The sequence below is a fragment of the Panicum virgatum genome, chromosome 9N, assembly GCF_016808335.1.
Source record: "Panicum virgatum strain AP13 chromosome 9N, P.virgatum_v5, whole genome shotgun sequence".
Classification (NCBI taxonomy): domain Eukaryota; kingdom Viridiplantae; phylum Streptophyta; class Magnoliopsida; order Poales; family Poaceae; genus Panicum; species Panicum virgatum.
The window spans coordinates 6,848,023-6,866,893 of NC_053153.1; the positions used below are offsets into that span (position 1 = coordinate 6,848,023).

Sequence of the window (18,871 nt, forward strand, 5' to 3'; positions counted from 1 at the left end):
TGGGCATATACGTCTTCCATAGTTGCATGTCTTCCCCTGTCCCGATGTACTAACTCTCAGTGTACGTATTGAAAAATGATCTGGTAAAAAGGAGCCAAAGAAGTGCCTCCAAGAAAACGACTGTGAATGACATCAATATTGCATCTTGCATATAAAGATGACCGATGACCCTATTAGACCGTAATTTTGTCAGTGACAAAGATAACTCTTAATAGTTGGCCCAGTTTTTTTAGTCTTCAGATGGTAACTGTAAGTGTAACCATGGAACTCGAGTCATCACTGAAGAGTGGAGATCTTCAAGTCGATTCCTAAGCTCATCCCATTGTAAGCGATCGGTGCGTACATCCACATCTCATCAGAACTCAGCATCTGGTCATGAACACAAATGATCTTGTGAGACACTAGCTGATAACAAAGCCGAAGCGCAACGCTTGAGAACAAGCGTGTCTGCTTAATTACCTTGATCTGCTGCTGCAGGAACCTGACGTAGTGAACTGCCTCCTCGAGCATTGTGCTGATGTCAACCTGCAGAGATGTGTTTCATGGCAATTAGCAAACACTACTAGCACTGGCAATTAGACATCACTGAACTGCGCACAAGACGATCAATTACTTTGGTTCCATTGGGCACCAGCTTCTGCAGAATCTTGAGCCTCTCATTGATCCTTTCCCTTCTTCTCTGCAATCGCAACAAGAATACTCTGAATCAATTCATTGTGTCTCGACTAGAACAATAGTGCAGTGATGATCCATCTGCACTGCTGCGCATTGGACTCACCCTTGCATAGAGGCTCTGGGGATCGGTCGCCGACCCTTTGGCTGCCCGGGCCTTCGCATTGCCGCCGCCGTGAACCCCCGACCGGCGGTTTACCTCGGAGCAGTTGGACATGGACTCGTCGGCCGAGCAGCTGCCTTTGCTTTGCGAACTCTCCTGACTGAACTTCTGCGCCGTCTTGGATGCCGCCTTCTTCTCCTTCTTCTTATGGCGTCCAATATCCCCGCCATCGTGGCCGGCCTGAGCCTTCCGCTTCGGGAGCGACACCGCGGCGCGGGCTGCGGCGCCGTCGTCATCGCCTCCGTTGCGGTGACCGGCCGTATGAGTGTGAATCAGCGGGCGTTCCGGGTGATCAGCGGGCGAAGAAGGATTGGGAGGGACCGGGTGGACCACGGCCGTGGTCCCCTCCTTCTCCCCGTCGCCGAGGAGGTTTAGGTCGATGGAGGACGTGCACGGCAGCGTCGTCGTGCGCGTGTTGATCCCGAGCGACACGTCCGGCTCGGCGAGGTAGTAGTAGCAGCAGCCGCTGCCGTCGAAGTACGCTCCGCTGCCGCTGCTGTTGCTATTACTGGCGTCGCCATTGGAAGGCCAGTAGCAGGCCCCGTTGCCGGGATCAGTGACATGGCCGGGCTCAGGCCAGTACGTGGAGCTGGTGGCACTGATCTCGCCCAGCTTATTATGGTGCTGATGCTTCTGCTCCTGCTCGTCGTCGTCGTCGTCGTCGTCGTCGTTCGGGTACGGGTACGGCGCCGCGAGGAACTGCGCCACGATCTCCGACTCCTCGTCCGGCGCCTGCGCCGCCGGGTACTGCGAGCTCCAGTGCGCGTCTCGGGTCTCGAGCCAGGCGGCAAGCTCGGCTTGCGACATTGCGCGAGGACCGAGGTGCAGCTGTGTAAGCGCAGCAGCGAGAGCAGGAGTGATTGGCCGAGGCTTGGTCTTGGTTGAACACAGTAGGTGTGGCTGGCCGGATGTCGTGAGATCAGTGAGTATTTGTATGGCCGTCGGGACAAAAACTTAACAGTTTCTGATACAGCTCAGATAGCTGGCTGGGAGCAACTCGGGGGGAGAGTGAGAGTCTTGCTTGCAAAAATCTGAACAAGTTTCAGACAAGAAAAATCACGCGTAGGTGTTCGTCATCAGAGAATGTGAAGATACGCGGAATGGCTCTGATTCGGGACTTGCTTGTTTATGAACCTCAAGAACAATCAGTTTGACCCCCCAAAAAAATAGAGCTAGCAAACTGGCAGTTTGAATTGCAGGGCGAACACTACTAGAAAACAAGTCTTAGGTCCACCCAAAAGTACCAGTACATAGATGAACCGGTACCTTAGAGTGGATGGAATTTATGAATGAGCCTTATGTACCGGTTAATATTATCAACCGGTACCTAAGGCTCTCCATAGGTACCGGGTGGTAACTTTTATATTAGTACCGGGTGGTACCACCAACCGGTACTTATAGACGAGCCTTAGGTACCGGTTGATAACACCAACCGGTACCTTAGGAGCCTTAGGTACCGGTTGGGTTACTTCGAAAGGAAAATATTTCCTTCTCAATCAGAACTGCTGCATAGTTGAGATGGTAAAATAGCAACGCGCGAGCCTAGAGGCACTACCAGAAACGGCTAATATGTCATGTGCCAAATAGTTTGCCGTGTGCTAAAAGACAGGCACACGGCAAACATCCACTTTGCCGTGTGCCCAAAATAAAACACACGGCAAACCCCATGCACACGGCAAAATTGCCTCTTTGCCGTGTGCCAGCCCAAGGAACACACGGCAAAAACCAAACACACGGCATATTAATATCTTTGCCGTGTGCCGTCCTCAAAACACACGGCAAACCTCGTGCATGTGCCACTCACGTGCGGAGGTGGAGAACGGAGGTGGACGGAGGAGCGACGGAGGTTGACGGTGCTCAACTTTGCCGTGTGCCGCATGGGGCACACGGCAAACAGGCCACTTCGCCGTATGCTACAGCTTGTCACACGGCAAACAAGACACTTCGCCGTGTGCTTTTTCTTGGCGCACGGCAAACAGTTTGAAAATTTTGAATTTTCAAACTCGAAACTTTTTCTACACTGCAGAGACATTGCTTGGCACTCTGTATTAAAGTTTAGTATTTTTGTCGTAATGTTCACTATATATAAAAATTGTGTATCTGTTAAACGAATTTTTCGGATGAGTCAAATTTTGAACTGCAAGTACATAAAATAATACAAGAATTTTTTTGGAAAAATGATATTCATGTTTCTGAGTGCACAGTAAGACCTCATGTCATAGTTGACATTGTCATTTCGAAAATGGTGTTCACAAAAAGTTCTCGTGAACGTAGAACCGAATAGTTGTGAAATTTTAAAAAATTCAAACGAAGTCAGAAAATTATGAGATTTGTCGATTTCTTATTCTATCATACATAGAATCTATGGTAAAAAATTGAGGGAGTTCCGCACGTGTTTGTCACGTACGCTGCTTATAAACTCAAACTTTCCTGAAGAAGATCTGGGTAACGGAGAAAGATGCGGTTAAGTTTGTAGGGGCAAACACGTTCAAATTTGAATTTGGTTTCTACAATTTTTATATAGACAATAGAGAACATAAATGACTTCATGTTAATTTTTTGCATTTTTTGGATATGTTTGATAATTTTAACGTATTAACTGCATTTATACAACTTTAATTGATATAAATTGAATTTGAACTATTAGTACATGAAATAATGATTTAACATGAGTGAAAAAATTATATTCATGTTCATCAATGAACTTTAAGGTCTTGTTTTCAATTTCAAAACAAATTTCCAAAATGACATTGAAAAATTTAAAAGAATACAAGATTCATTCACAAGAAATATAGAAATGCCGTGTTCGCCGTGTGCCAGGGATCTGGCACATGGCGAACTCATTACTTCGCCGTGTGCCCTGGATCTGGCACACGGCGAAGTCTCCTACACTTAGCGCTTTCAGACCGCTGCGTGCCTCTCTCACTCACTCTCTCTCACTCTCACTCTCACTCTCTCTCCCTCTCACCAGTGTCGCCCCGCGCCCCCGCCCCGCCGCGCCACCGCGGCCCCGCCCCGATGCTCCGCCGCAGCCACGCCCCGCCCCGGCCCCCACTGCCCTGGTCCGCCCCGACGCGCCGCCGCGTCCCGCTCCCACGCGCCGCCGCGGCCCGCCCCGACGCGCCGTCCCCGCCCTAACGTCGCCGCTCCGACGCCCCCGGCCCGACGCGTCGCCGCTCCGACGCCCCCGGCCCGACGCGGCGCCACCCCGACGGCGCGGCCCGCAGGCGCGCCCACCCCCGCGCGGCCCCGCCCCGCCGCCGCCCCGCCCTGGCGTTGACTCCCGGCGCGGACCCTGCCCGCAGCCGCCCTGCCCCGGCGCCCCCTCGGCGCGGCCCCGGCCCAGCGCCGCCCCGCCCCGATGCGCCTCTCCCTGGCGCGGCCCCCCTGCCACAGCCCCGTCCCGGCGCGGCCCCTACTGCCTTGCCCCGTCCCGGCCGGCCGTCGGCGCCCTCTGTGAATGCATTCTCAACCCCTCTCTCTTTGTTCATTTAAATTAGAAATTAGTTACAAATTTTGGATGGATAATTGTATTGCCTGTGGTGATATATGCTATATATATTGACCTTGAGCTTGAGCATGAGTGTTAGTCGAAGTGTGTTATTTCTGTTCTATGGATATGCATATCATGGTTGTCATGAAACCATGTGACACATCCATGCCCAAGTAACAACTCGGATGCGATGATGTTAAAATTGGACTGGATGTGTCACATGGTTTAATGACAGTCATGAATTTATTTTAGGTTTCTTATGCTTCAAGTTCAAGGTCAAATGAATGGGAACATATCTGAGGCATGTTTGTTGGTTGTCGACCACTGTGCTGTTTTATTTTTTGCAGAATTTGAAACTGAAATGTTCAATTATTGATACTATATAGTTGTTTTTTAAGGAGAGGTTGTGGCACCATTCTTGACTCGTCAATTTGCAGGACAGTTAGGTGAGTCATCACAGACTTTCATTTACTTATCTTGTTTGTGCTTCACGTAACCTAGGCATCTCCCGTTCGAAAGAGATACGGTTCGAAATATACAGCTCTTTGCATATATGGAACCGTATGTGTTTCGAATTGTCCACGTCATTTGGACAGCCCAAGGGTGCGTAGATATGGTTAGTTTTCATGGTCAACTCCGATCCGTGCCAGAGTTTCGGCATCACCTCCCTGTTGTTCTCCGGATACAAAATCTCCTTGACAGGACGTGTATTTGGAGAGCAGCGGGGAGGTGCTGCCGAAATTCTGTCTTGGCTAGGAGTGGATCATGGAAACCAACCATATCTACGCATCATCGGGTGGGATTAGGGCCTATCTTCACCTATTAGAGTTTGTTAGATATCATGTATATGAAATCGATTTTTAAATTTCTCGCTCATATGTTAAAGGATGGATGACCGTGAGTGGATGTACAAGGGCTGGCAGAGCGAACAAGAGTATATTGAGTTTGCTCTAAAGGTCAATGACTTTTTGGAAAAGGCATTTGATAGTGGACAGAGTAGAATGCCGTGTCCATGCACCAAGTGTCAAAATAGGATACATCAATCACAACTCACTATGGGTAAATATATTATCAAAAATGGGTTTGTGGAAAACTATACCCGGTGGATCTGCCATGGTGAAGCCCATCGTGCGAGAGAAGAGGTAGTCAGACAACGCATCGATGATTATGATGCTGATGCCGGTTGCGCAGACATGTTAGCAGACTTTTATGAAGCACACTTCGGAGAATGACCTAGAGAGGAACCGTCAGAGCCTACGGCAAAGCAGTATTACGACATGTTGTCTGCGGCACAGAAACCACTTCACCAGCATACCAATGTTTCTCAGTTCGATGCTATTGCACGCGTACTGGCCCTAAAGTCTGAGTGTGGCATTAGTCGAGATGGTTTCGACAAAATGTTGACGGTTTTTGGTAGTTTGCTTCCGGAAGGACACATTCTTCCAAAGAGCATGTATGAGGCACAAAAAACTTCTTCATAGTCTTAAGATGCCATATAAGAAGATACATGCTTGTCCGAAGGGATGCATATTGTTTAGGAAAGAACATGCAGATGCAAATTACTGAACAAAATGTAAATCGTCTCGGTGGCTGAAGGTAGATTCTGGTGATGGTCAAAAGAAACAGCTCAAAATCTCCGTAAAAATCGTACGATACCTTCCATTCATACCGAGAATCCAACGTCTGTTCATGACCAAGGATTCAGCACAACATATGAGATGGCACAAAAACGGCAAACGCTACCGTCCTGAGAAGACGATACATCCATCCGATGGTGAAGCATGGAAATATTTTGACAGGCGTCACACAATGAAAGCACTGGAGGCCCGAAATGTACGTGTTGCGTTGGCAACAAATGGATTCAATCCTTATGGAATGACGGCTGCCCCGTACAGTTGTTGGCCCGTGTTTGTTATCCCCCTCAACCTCCCCCCTGGAGTTATCTTTCAACGGCAGAACATATTTTTGTCGTTGATAATTCCTGGATATCCGGGGATAATATGAGTGTGTATATGGAGCCTCTTATTGATGATTTGCTCCATGCTTGGGAGGAAGGTGTATGGACATATGACCGAGCTACAAAGACAAACTTCAAAATGCGAGTGTGGTACATGTACTCCCTGCATGACTTGCCAGCGTATGCGATATTCTGCGGCTGGTGTGTGCACGGGAAGTTCCCTTGCCCAGTATGCAAGGCAGCTATGAGGTTCATCTAGTTGGCGAAGGGTGGCAACTATTCTTCGTTCGACAAGCACCGACAATTCCTCCCTATTGACCATCCATTCCGACATGACATCAAGAACTTTACGAAAGGTGTCGTGGTTTATGAACCTCCACCGCAGATGATGTCAGGTGTCGCGGTCCGTGAGTGGTTACAGTCGCTGAGGGTTAAAGAAGGTGTTGGTTTTGTGGGTTATGGCGAAGAACATGCCCGGACTCAGAAGTCAGGCCTGTGGAGGCTCCCCTACATGGATGATCTTCTTCTTCCTCATAACATTGATATGATGCACCCGGAAAAAAATATTGCTGAGGCACTCTGGGGTACAGTCATGGACATTCTTGATAAAACAAAGGACAATGTTAAGGCCCGAGTGGATCGAGCTAGTTTATGCGATAGACCAAAACTGAATATTCCACCACCCAAAGATGGTAAGAAATGGAAAAAGCCTGCAGTTGAATTTGTCTTGAAGAAGCACCAAAAGAAAGAAGTACTACAATGGTTCCAGACTTTAATGTTCCCCGATGGGTATGCAGCGAATCTAAGGAGAGGGGTGAACTTATCTACTATGTGAATCAATGGGCTGAAGAGTCATGACTACCACATATGGATTGAGCGGCTTCTTCCGGTGATGGTTCGAGGCTATCTCCCTGACCATGTCTGGCAAGTGCTGGCGGAGTTAAGCAATTTCTTCCGCCAGCTATGTGCTAAGGAGTTGTCTCGGGCTGTAGTTGAACAAATGGAAAAATTGGCCCCTGTGTTGCTTTGTAAGTTGGAGAAAATCTTTCCACCCAGCTTCTTCAATCTGATGCAGCATATGATTTTGCACCTCCCGTATGAGGCACGGAGGGGGGTGCTGTTCAGGGACGTTGGTGCTACTCGATTGAGAGACAACAAAAATCCTTCGAACCAAATGCAAAAATAAATGCAAAATAGAAGCTTCCATTGCAGAAGCATACATTCTGGAGGAGGTCTCGAACTACACAACAAAATACTATAGTGAAACCCTTCCAAGCGTGCATAATCCACTCACTCGTTACAATGAAGCCGAAAATGAAACGAACCTCAGCCTATTCAAAGGGCAACTTGGAAGTGCAAGTGGTGCGACTTCTAAGGCCTTGCTCAATGAAGAGTTGCGCACTATCATAATGTATGTGTTGACGAACCTAGTGGAAGTCGAGCCGTACATACAGTAAGTTCTCAACAAACTATTTCCTCGAGTATTAACTATTCTGCATCCAACCCCCTTTACCTCTCGTTTATATGGGGAATTTACTCAACAATTCTAGCGTCGCCGAAGAGATCCAACCCCGTAGGAAGTTGACGTCCTTCTTAAATCCGGTGCGGGACAAAGAGCCCCCGATTTCATTTCTTGGTTCAAGCACAAGGTATAACAAACCATCATGCTTGTTAGACATTTGAAGTTTCTTATTCGTGTGAATAGTATGACAAATCATCATGCTTCTACCTGCAGGCCCAAAATGACACGTCTATGTGTCCCGAGTTGAGACAGGTTGCCAACGGTTGTGCCTATAGGGTCTTGTCATATTCCGGTTATGACGTTAATGGATATCGCTTTCACACAAGAAGCCACGAGCAGAGTCGGCCCAATCGAAGAACAACAAATTCCGGAGTTTGTACGACAGCCTTTGATGGGGTCGAGTATTATGGCATAATTGAAGAAATCTATGAACTCACATTTCATGGTTGCAAACCTCTTAAGCCTGTCATATTCAAATGCCATTGGTTTGATCCTAACGAAGTGCGACGGACCCCTCATCTCGGCCTAGTCGAAATTCGCCAGTCATCAGTGTATCCAGGAGACGATGTGTATATTGTGGCTCAACAAGCCACGCAAGTTTATTATCTCTCATATCCGTGCAAAACTGACGATCGCCTTATGGGTTGGGACGTTGTGTACAAGGTATTACCACATGGTAAAGTACATATTCCAAATAATGAGGATTACAACATGGACCCAAATAGATATGACGGGGAATTCTTTCAAGAAGATGGGCTTGAAGGACATTTTGAGATAGACTTAACCGAAGTGATTGAAATGGAAGTACATGATGATGAAATGGTTGATGACGAGGACGCTGGTGAGGAGGTTCGTAATGCGAAGGACCTAGAATTACTTGAGCAATTACAATTAGGCAATGACAATGAGGATGAAATTCCACCGTTAGAGCACGGGCTTTAACTTCTTGACTTGCGTGATAGTGATGATGAGACATATGATCCAGCTAATCCCGATGAAGATGATTATTTCTAATACATGTATGATCCGTACTAATTGATTTATTAATGTTACTTTCTAATTATGTCACATTTATTTTCTTTCTCTTTATAAGATCGTTTTGTATATATGTGTTGATTGGTTTACTATTTTTAATTGCAGGTTATTGAAGAAAGATGCCGGGCGGCTATCGGTCGCCTCACTGTATAGAAGAATGATGCCACACTCGGATGCTGGTGAGGGCTCCGATAGGAGTTCCGGGTTGGGGCGAGGCAAGGGTCAAGGGAAGGGTGGACCCAAGAGGGGTCGAGGGAAGGGTGGAGGCAGGAGGCGTCGAGAGTCTTCGCCTATACCGCCGTCTCAGGAGGAGGAGGAGGAGGAGGAGGAGGAGCCTGCCCAGGACCAGGAGCAGGAGCGGGAGGAGGAGGAGTGGCAGGCGGACGCGCAGGAGGAGGAGGGGGAGTCGTCTGAGGAGGACACGGCCGAGGATACCTCTACGCCGGCTGTCTGGTTGCGAGGTCCTTCGCGACTCCCAGATAGGCCGATACCGGTTGCCTTGCGCCCGCTGATTCGACCGAGCGGGGATATGTAAGTAATTTGACATGTTATTACTACTTTTTCATTTCCTAACTCGAAAATCACGGTACAAACTAATATTTTCTCTTAATCACTTTTGCAGGAGTTGGACTGTCCTTAGTGGCGGTGCTCACAAACGCAAGGTCAACGGCATCCTGGGTCTTTTGTGCAGGGACCACTTCCCAAGCCTGGTCCACTATCAAGGACGGTACGAGCCGGCCTGGACGTGGGACCACTACATCGCCGCTAACAACGATCAGTTGGATCGGAGCGGCAGAGCCTTTGAGAACAAGGCGGAGCGGGTAAAGGCCGAGCTCTGGGTAAGTTTTCCCCGGCAAAAAATGGTCAATACATCACATTCATTGAACATTTTGTTAATAATGACATGATCCATCGTCTTTATATGCATGATTTTTATAGTTGTGATGAGGGATACGAGGAGCGGGCGGCGATTGTGGCTCACAATCGATGTGTTAAACTCGTGAAGGACATGCATTATGAGGTGCAAGTCCGGTGCGTCATCAACTATTGTGCACATTTCCTAAAGCAGAAGATCGGGAATACTGAGGCGAGGGATTTGAAGCTGACCCGAGAGCAATATTTACAGGTAAGCTCAAATTTATTGTAAGATGAAAAACATCGTTAAATGTCTCTCTTCTTACATGTCATGCATTTGATCACGTGTAGGTTCCTGCGTGGTGGTGTCGTAATGACACCGTGTGCTGGGAGCGCATAGTGGACAAGTGGTTCGACCCCGAGTGGCAGGCTTTGCACGACGCTGGCCGGCAGCGGTGATTGCTGATGTCAGGTCTAGCGCACCATCAAGGCAGCCTCAACAATGACGAGTACAGGGCTAGATGGGTACACACTACACAGACTCATTTCTCTAATCTAACGTTCAATTCAGCATAATTTGTAATCAACTTCTTCCTTTTTCGCAGTCGTCCTCACATGAAGGCCAGGAGTGCAACCCGTTCGTGGGATGGGCTCTGGCCCGCAAGGGCAAGGCGACATCCAACGTCACCTACAACCCTGACGACCCGCCCTCGGCGTATAGCAACCCGACCGTCCACAGTCGTATTCAGGCGTACACAGAGATGGGAAGACAGATCCATGGGCCAGACTGGGATCCGAGGACCCAGCCCCTTGATGGAGAAGTCATTATAAGGGTGGGAGGAGGCAAGAAACATGGGCGCTACTACATTGGCGATGGCCTTGTAGACACGGCCAGCACTCCCACCCTCTCCCAGATTCGAGCGAGGAGCACGGCCAATAGCCCGGCCATACGCCCACGACTGTCCGCGTCGCAGCTCCAAGTGCAGGAACTTCAGATTATTTCTTATTTATTCATAGTTCTTTCATTTTGTACATATATTTGCTTTCCATTGTAACATTGTCATAAACTATTGTAGCAGCAAATGCAAGCGCAACATGCGGCGTATGAGGCGGCGTTAGCCGAAGAGAGGAGGATACGACAAGAGAACGAGCAGAAGCAGGCGGCCGAGATGGCCTAGATGTACAACTACATTCGAAGTCTTTCTGTCCAAATGGGTAATCCCATCCCAGCCTTCCCTGTGGCTCCTGCTCCTACTACTCCTCCGGTGAGTATCTTGAAAACCCTTTAGTTTCTTTTGAAGTATTAGATACTTAGAGAACTTTATACTTAGAGATTGTGACTTACATTACTCACTTAACGATTTAGGAGACCTACATATTTAGACTTGTTTAGATTATAACTTGAGAACTTGGTTTTTGTCTCACCTGCAATTTACTGTCTTACATTTTTTGCAGAATCTATCGGCGGCATCGAATACGCCATACTTGTCGCCGGGCATCTCACCGACGCTCCCACAGTAGTTGTTCCCACCTCAGTTCGGCGGCCCACCACCGTTCGACGGCCCACCGCAGCCATAAACTAGTTTATTTAAATATTTATGGACTTGTGAACTTCTGGATATGTATTTGTGAACTTCTGGATATGTTGTGAACTTGCAGGACTTTGCATTGGACTTCTGGATGTGTTTGAAGTTATTTGTGGCTAGTTGTGATATATATTGTGATATATAGTGTCTGTGATGTTTGTTGTGATATATATGTGATATATAATGACTGTGATATGTATGTTGTGATATGGGGTCCTTTATACGTGAAAAACAAAAAAAAAAGATTTGTTTGGTCACTTTGCCGTGTGCCAGGGACTAGGCACACGGCAAAGTGACCATATGGCCAGCCCTGTACACCAAGTTCGTCGTGTGCCTAGGCCGTGCACACGGCGAACTGACCATAGTTCGCCGTGTGCCCTTGGTAAGGGCACACGGCGAATCTGGCAGCGTTGCCGTGTGCCTGTCGTCCGGGCACACGGCGAATCTGGGAGCGTTGCCGTGTGCCTGCCGTCCGGGCACACGGCGAACAGCCGCCGACGTCGTCAGCTGGCCGTGACGGCGTCTACCCGCTTTTTTTCGCCGTGTGCCTATATATACACACGGCGAAAAGGTGTGTCGTGCAGGGTTTACATTTTCGTTTTTGAAAAAAATTTCGGTGGGCACCGGAAACAGTATACCGGCCGAAATTTCACGGTTTTCCGGTGATTTCAACTGGAAAGAGTTCTCAAATTCAAAATTCTGAAATTTCGGTTTTCCGGCCGGAATTTCGTTGTATTTTACCGGTATTCCGGTGCATTTCACCGAAAAATGATGGTAATGGTTGGAAAATTATGTATTTATGAAAAAAATTGAAAATTTTGGCGGAGTTTGGCCTAATTATGTCTATATTGATAGATTATAATACACAATATATAATAAACTCCAGCACACAATGAAAAATAAAAAATGAAACACACTACAATAATGCAAAGAAGTAGTATAGTGTAAGTAAATACGCTAGACATTCACGGAAGCTTATAAACTAAAAATAGCTAGCAGCCTAGCACTCAAGCATTTATATATGATAAGGTATTTTTCGATCATGCAAATCATTACACTCAAGTATTTTTCGATCATGCAAATCATTAGGTATTTTTATATGCAATACCATAGCACTCAAAAATTTCAATCATGCAATATGCATAACCTGTAGGGATTTTTCTATGAAATAAAGCCTTATGATTTCTAACGAATAATCAAAGTTCAAATCCACTAATAAATAATGAATAATCATTACAGAAAACTCACAGATTTGCGGCTGCGGAAAGCCGGCGATACCGGCCGGAATACCGGTGCCCGGTCCCGGAAAACCGGTGCCCACGTGCGGAAAACCAGCGGGTCTGTAACGAGTTCGAACCCAAACTATCAATTTTACCTACCAAATCAATTTAGATTTGAATGATTTTAAGTGCTATTAGCTAATAAAAGCCCCTAGTTTTTTATCATATTTTTTCCCAATTTTTTTGATAGTTATTTATAAATTTTTTTAAATTTTTAAAATTCAAAACGAAAAATACCGGAAAACACCGGTATACCAAAAGCCGGTGCGGACCGAAAACGGAAAAAAACACCGAAATTTCGGCGGTATGCCGCCGAAATTTTAAACCCTGGTGTCGTGTGCCCGACTTTTGGCACACGGCAAACAAGGTCTTTGCCGTCCCCGTGGCTGCCGTCGGAGCTTTGCCGCCGGCCACCGTCAGCGAAGTCTTTGCCGTGTGCCTACGGGTCTTCGTCGTGTGCCTCGGGCACACGGCGAACTCGTGGTCTCCGGTTGTGAGGTCGTGGGTTCAAATCCTAGCCAAAGGATATTTTGCGTGAATATTTTAGCCATAGGTACCGGTTGTTTTACCCGGTACCAAAGGCTCGAGCCTTTGGTACCGCTTTCGGGGTACCGGTTCAAGAAACCGGTACCAAAGGGCATTTTCAACCGGTACCTAAGGGCATTTTCAACCGGTACCCAAGGGCATTTTTCTAGTAATGGAATTTTGTGAAGGAATAATCGAGCGGAGAGATCGTGGAGGCGTGTAAACTGAAACGGGAATGGAGACAGCTGCATGATGATTGTGATGCCTCATTTACATGCGCTTATATTAAGCTGCACATGCATAGCTGGTCACTCTATTTCCCAAACAATATTCAGAGGGAGTGTGTTTTGGAGTGATCATTTGTCTGTCAACTGTAAGCAGGCTCTGAATCCCAAAGTTGTGCTCGACATGATCTGCAAAGCTGTCTCCATCTGGTTTTGCAACATCTAGGAATGGCAAGTCCATACCATTAGTCCATGCGTGCAAATTACAAAATCAGAACCTGTACGTATTGGCCGGAGCTGTCCAGCCTTGAACTTGTATCTCCATTTTTTTGTGTAGTTTTGAACGTTTGATTGTGGAGTATATAGGCTAGCCGGGCGCTGGGGATCGCCTCTTCGATCTTTCCAAAGTGCGCGAGCTCTAAATTATACCAACCCAAGAGCAATCATTTGAAGGTTTATACTGTATGATAAAATTGTCCTGCCGGCTGCCGCAGATCAAATCGACCTAAAAAACAGATTTTAACGCGTCATCGTGTTAGATCATTGATACTTCCTTTTTGCGATTATGAACAGCTTAATTGGTTGAGTGTTCATTTTCGTACTGCTTTTTTATCCCTTTCTGAAATAAGAAGAAAATGTTGTCCTGGACGTTTCTAGTGGCTTAATTCTTTTGACTTGCATCAAGGGTAATTTCCATATCTTTGGACCTAGGCGTTGGAAGCACGTATACATGTTGACAGTCTTGCAAACTGCAATGCTGGAGATTCTGTAGCTGTCATATATTTTAGTTTGCTCCTGGACTTTCCATTAATACCAATGCTTCGACCAACATTACTGCTGTGCTGGCCCTTCTGATTTTGCAGGTTTTTGAGTTCTACAGATTAACATCAACTCTCGATTCCTCTCAAATCCTGATCGAACCAATTTGATGAATGGCAGGTTTGGTTGGTAATGTTTTGTCTGTCAAAGAATGGTACTGTAGAAATAAAACCCCGAACCAAACAGTCACTGAACCAAACCAGTGAGTGGATTCACAGGGCGTCCGCAATGGTAATAGCTGATGCTAGCTACGTAGTCTGCTGGTGTGGAGATAAGAGACAAAATCAAATACTTTTATATTATTAGACCCACATGTTATTCTCACATATTCTTGCTACGTGAAATAGGTCAACTATTTGCTGGTCGCTTGTGACTACTCTCTATCATACTTTTTTTCTTACCACATCACATCTGGTTGGTTTTCTACATCTCGGCCAACCACATCGGATGCAAGGGAGCCTTGATTGGTTAACCTGGAGGAGGTACTTCCTGGTTTCACGGGTGTAAAAGCAGCGCCTGGCTCACGGGATAGAGAAAATTTGCTCGTTTATCCCGAGCTAGGTTGATGCAGTGCGAGATGAGCACTCGGTTAACGTGCAGATTGGGTAAAAAGCAGTTGGATGTGCTAGCTATGCAGGTAACCAGACAAATTCACTAGCCACCCTGGCTGCAAGAGAATGAAAACCTTGTTTGGTTTGGACTAGACTAAGAAATGTAGTAGTTTTGACCGCTAATTACGGTGTCAAACAAAGTCAATTTGCAAAACCAACTCCTAAACCCCTGCGCTAGGAACCCTGAAGAATCTAACGAGGTCTTTGACCGCGTGATTAGAGGATGGTTACTGTAACATCACTGAAGCCAATCATCGATTAATTACCATCATTAGATTCGTCGCAAAAAATTACACACATCCCTGAAAAGGTTTTACAAATAGACTTCATTTAGTATTTCATATTTAGTATTTCATACATGCGAGATTCCCTTTTTCAAAAATATGCGCGCTAGAATCCTAGCGCGATCCAAACACGGCCAGGGCCTCTGCACCTTGAAAGCCTGGCCAGCGGGGGCTTGTATGGCTGGTACTAGCCAGGCTGAAGCGGGAAGAAACCCTAACTTCTTGAAGCAAAGTCATAGATGACTTTCCGTCTTTCCCCCTCTTGGATGCCACTCATTCTCCATCCAACAGCTGCTGCTAAATCCCTTAGGATTTTTATGCACAACTTTTAGCATAAATGATGGTTGAACCCAAATAAGAGCCCAGCTTAGGTGGGGAACGTGCCCAACTTAGTAGAGGAGACTATAAACAGGAAGGAATGAGTTGAAAAACATATACACTGTATTTTGTGCAGAATTAAACCATAATTTCACTTTAATATTTTGAACAGTTCATGCTCCAAAATAAGAAAATATTCTCTTCCTTAGACTTATATCGTGCAAGGAATTTATTTTGCTACTTACAATTTCATATTCTTGTTACTACACGTTTTATGGGAAGAAGAAATTGCAACTCTTTTTCGTTACACATAAAAAGAGTTTCAAAAGTCAATTTTCTTTTTAACATATTTCTTTTTATTTAGAATCTTATTTTTGCTCTTCCACCAATGCAATAGAGAGCAAATGAAAAAAGAACTTATTTTCCCTTAAATGATAAGCTTTGAAATAGGAAAAATGATGAATTCAGCTATTAATTTTTTTCCAAGCTGGGCTTATATGAGTTGAGAATTGAAGCTGGACAGATTAGTCTTGGGTTGAGTAAGGCCTCCTCCAGTGGTTACCGCTAGTGACTAGCAAAGTCGCCACAGGAGTGTGCATGTGAGGATGAGAGCGCTCTCGCTAGGCGGTGCTCGCCACAGGAGTGTGCATGTGAGGATGAGAGCGCTCTCGCTAGGCGGTGCGTGCTTCGCTAGCGCTTGTTTTTCACTGTTCATCAAATTAAACTATACATTTAGCTGGCGACGTCGCTTCCTGTTGGAGGAGGACTAAGCCTATCTCCAACCATTCCCCCCATCCAACTCCCCCTATATGTACTTTATATTATATTTTACTACCTCCTCCTAAAAAATTTCTCCCCCTATATTTCTTTCTCTCCAACCATTCCCCTCATATTCATTCCCCATATACACTATACATCATTCATTAATAATTTATTTATCATTTTTAAATGTTTAAAAAAGCATACTGTATTTGTACTATCATAATGCATATTATTATCATGTTACGGAATCCAAATAAATTTTTTATCATAAACAAATATCATAATTAAAATATAGCGGGAGATGTAATCCCCTCCATATATGGGGGGAGAATCATCTCTCCCCCCATAGAGGGAGAGCTATGGGGGGAGCCGTTGGAGGGCTCCCTCCCCCAAGCTCCCCCTACGTAGGGGGGAGGGCCATTTACAGGGGACTGTTGGAGGTCGCCTAAGCTATAATATGTGGCAGCCGTTGGATGGAAAATGGGTAGCATCCTAGAAAAGGAAAGTCACATGTGACTTTGCTTCAGTAAGTTAGACAATCCACGTCTGAAGCACTAACTAATCAGGGTGCCGCCACTTTTAACTATGCAACTAGCGGTATCTGTAGCTTCTTAGATGCGTATACCAAAGAGGACTACATTGCCAATCATCCATTTGTTAGCCCCTCCCCTCCCGTTCTTCCAAAACCAATCAAGCATTTATTTATAGGAATTTCCTTTTCTCTTAGGAATCTGGTCCAGGCTTGTTGGGCCGAAGGCGAAGCGAAGAACATTGTGGGCCAGATTCGAGGTTGTCGGCTGCTCTCCACGCGGGGAGATTCGAGATTGGTTCCAAAAAGTTCGTCTAAAAAAATGGTTCCAGCAAGGAAAAAAGAAAGAGAGAAGGGGAAAAACCACACCCAAGACAGAGAAAAAGAGTGAGGACAGACTGTGCTTGGAGAGCAGCAGCTGGTACTGGTACTCTCGAACGAACCCAGACTTTTTCCTGCTGCTGATCCCGTTCATAGGCCGCCAGGCCAGGTAGGCAGGTGCTTTCTCCATCACAGACTAGATCGCCAGCCACGAGCGCCAACCGCGCAACCACCGCGAGATTCCCGTTCAGATTTGCGTCGCGGCCTCGTGGGAGCCGAGCAGCGCACACTCCCCTCCCCGCCCCGCTCCCGCGGCCTGTGTGAGATCCAGCGCCGCGACACGTCGCGCCGCGCGCAAGCGCAACCACCGCGGGCGGGCCGGCGCAACGCCCGGCTGCTGCCACTGGGCGCTGGCGCCACTAGCTAGCTACGAGTAGTACCAGCAGTCAGTAGCGACCAGCCAGCTCCCAGCGATAAACAACCAAGGCACGGCAGGCAGGCGGAGGCAGGTGGTTAGGCCGCCGGCCGCCCATCGCTCTCGCTCTCCTCGCACCCATCGATCTAATCGCGCGATTAGGCGGGGCCGTGGCCCGTGGCTGGCGGACGTCGCGGTTGCGCGCGGACGTACGGCGAAGGCGCGCGAGGACCACGTGGGGAAAAGGATCGGGTGGAGATCGAACACCAGGGCCGGCACGCCGGCACGCCGCTAGGCCCCTGGCTCGCCGGGGCACGGGACGGGGACGTGTCGCTTGCCGAGCTGCCCCGCACGGAAGCTGACGCCGACGCCGACGCCGCGGGGCCGTGCACCGAACTGACGAGGCGCGCTCCGTGACCGGCCGGCCCGCCTTAATGGAACGGAAAAGGTCCGGGGGGCGGACGGACCAACGGCGGACGCGCGCGGCCGCCGGCCGCGCCGCGGAGCCAATCAGCGCGGCCCGGCCGCCGGCCGAACAGCTGCGTCGGGGCGTCGGGTCATGGACGCGATCGTACTACGTGGGCGTGGCGTCCGCGGGGACGTAGGGGTCTGTGGAGTGTGGGGGGGCGAGGACTTGGTTTCTCCCACGCATGTGCCAACTTGCCGTAGCTGCCCGCCTACTAGTTGCTACTACTCCTACTACGTACTAATCCACATGCGACTTTTTTTTTTCTCTCCAGAGAGGCGAGCGGCGTGTTAGGTGCGTGGTGTGCAGCGTGACATATCGAGTGACAGCAGAGGCTGCTAGGGACAACAGGTGCGTGGAGGATTAACAAATAGGGCGCCATGCTTATCTGTTAGTGCGTGGTGGTATACGTGTGGCAGACTTCTCTCCTAACTGACCACATGAGGTGGTTTTTGCAAATTGCAAGGATGAAAAGTCATGCTGCCGTTGTTAGCACGTTTTAGGTGCTCCAAGAAGCACACTGCTGGCTGCTGGGAGAAGATTAACTGGAAACGCTACGTGAATTTCCTACTTTTAACAATAAAAGTGCTAACACCTTGGGTTTTCTGAAGAGAAAGGCAAAATCTTGTGGTAAACATCCTTCCTCCTAGTAATTCCTTCACTTGCTTACGTGGATGACGTCTGGCTGTAAGAGTTGGCGTGTCAGCACCTGCCGCCGTCCGTCGGGGCAAACCATGGCAGCCGCGCCACGGCCTGCCTACCCAGTTGACGCAGAAGATCCACGCCTGCAAGTGATGCCACTTCGGCCGCCGGAAGCTCATAGGCAACGGCTTATTTTAAGCGACCCCCCGCGGTGACCAGTCTGTTGGAAATTGGAACCTTCCATGCACGAACCTGCGCCCTCACCGCGCGGTCTGCGCCTGACTCGCTACCCGCGAAATCCAATACCACGCGCGAGCGTCAGCGAGCGTGCTGGCGCTGATTCTCAACCGCCCAACTAGTTTCACGTGGGTGGGGCCTGTTGACCGTTTTTA

General features: G+C 47.8%; 1 protein-coding gene and 2 long non-coding RNA genes across 3 annotated transcripts; 2 read left to right on the forward strand and 1 right to left on the reverse strand.

Annotated features, from left to right (window-relative positions):
* Positions 1-276: 276 nt before the first annotated feature.
* Positions 277-1,642, reverse strand: LOC120688649 (transcription factor APG-like). Its single transcript, XM_039971046.1, has 4 exons — positions 779-1,642; positions 614-679; positions 460-525; positions 277-369 (listed from the first exon to the last, which is right to left on the reverse strand). Exons 1-4 carry the CDS (start codon positions 1,640-1,642, stop codon positions 277-279), a joined length of 1,089 nt encoding a protein of 362 aa, XP_039826980.1.
* Positions 1,643-9,923: 8,281 nt separating this feature from the next.
* On the forward strand, positions 9,924-10,433 carry LOC120689997. The gene is made up of 3 exons (XR_005681540.1): positions 9,924-9,968; positions 10,049-10,222; positions 10,303-10,433. It is a non-coding gene; the product is annotated as an uncharacterized LOC120689997 (long non-coding RNA).
* A 398-nt stretch (positions 10,434-10,831) lies between these two features.
* LOC120689998 lies at positions 10,832-11,372 on the forward strand. Its single transcript, XR_005681541.1, has 2 exons — positions 10,832-10,962; positions 11,153-11,372. It is a non-coding gene; the product is annotated as an uncharacterized LOC120689998 (long non-coding RNA).
* The last annotated feature ends 7,499 nt before the right edge of the window (positions 11,373-18,871 follow it).

What these genes read in the sequence shown, in the direction of transcription:
- LOC120688649 (XM_039971046.1), bottom strand. Translation starts at nt 1,642, where the DNA reads ATGTCGCAAGCCGAGCTTGCCGCCTGGCTCGAGACCCGAGACGCGCAC. An exon ending in CCCAGAGCCTCTATGCAAGG is followed by an intron (nt 680 to 778) that starts GTGAGTCCAATG and finishes TTGCGATTGCAG; the next exon opens with AGAAGAAGGGAAAGGATCAA. An exon ending in TGGTGCCCAATGGAACCAAA is followed by an intron (nt 526 to 613) that starts GTAATTGATCGT and finishes ACATCTCTGCAG; the next exon opens with GTTGACATCAGCACAATGCT.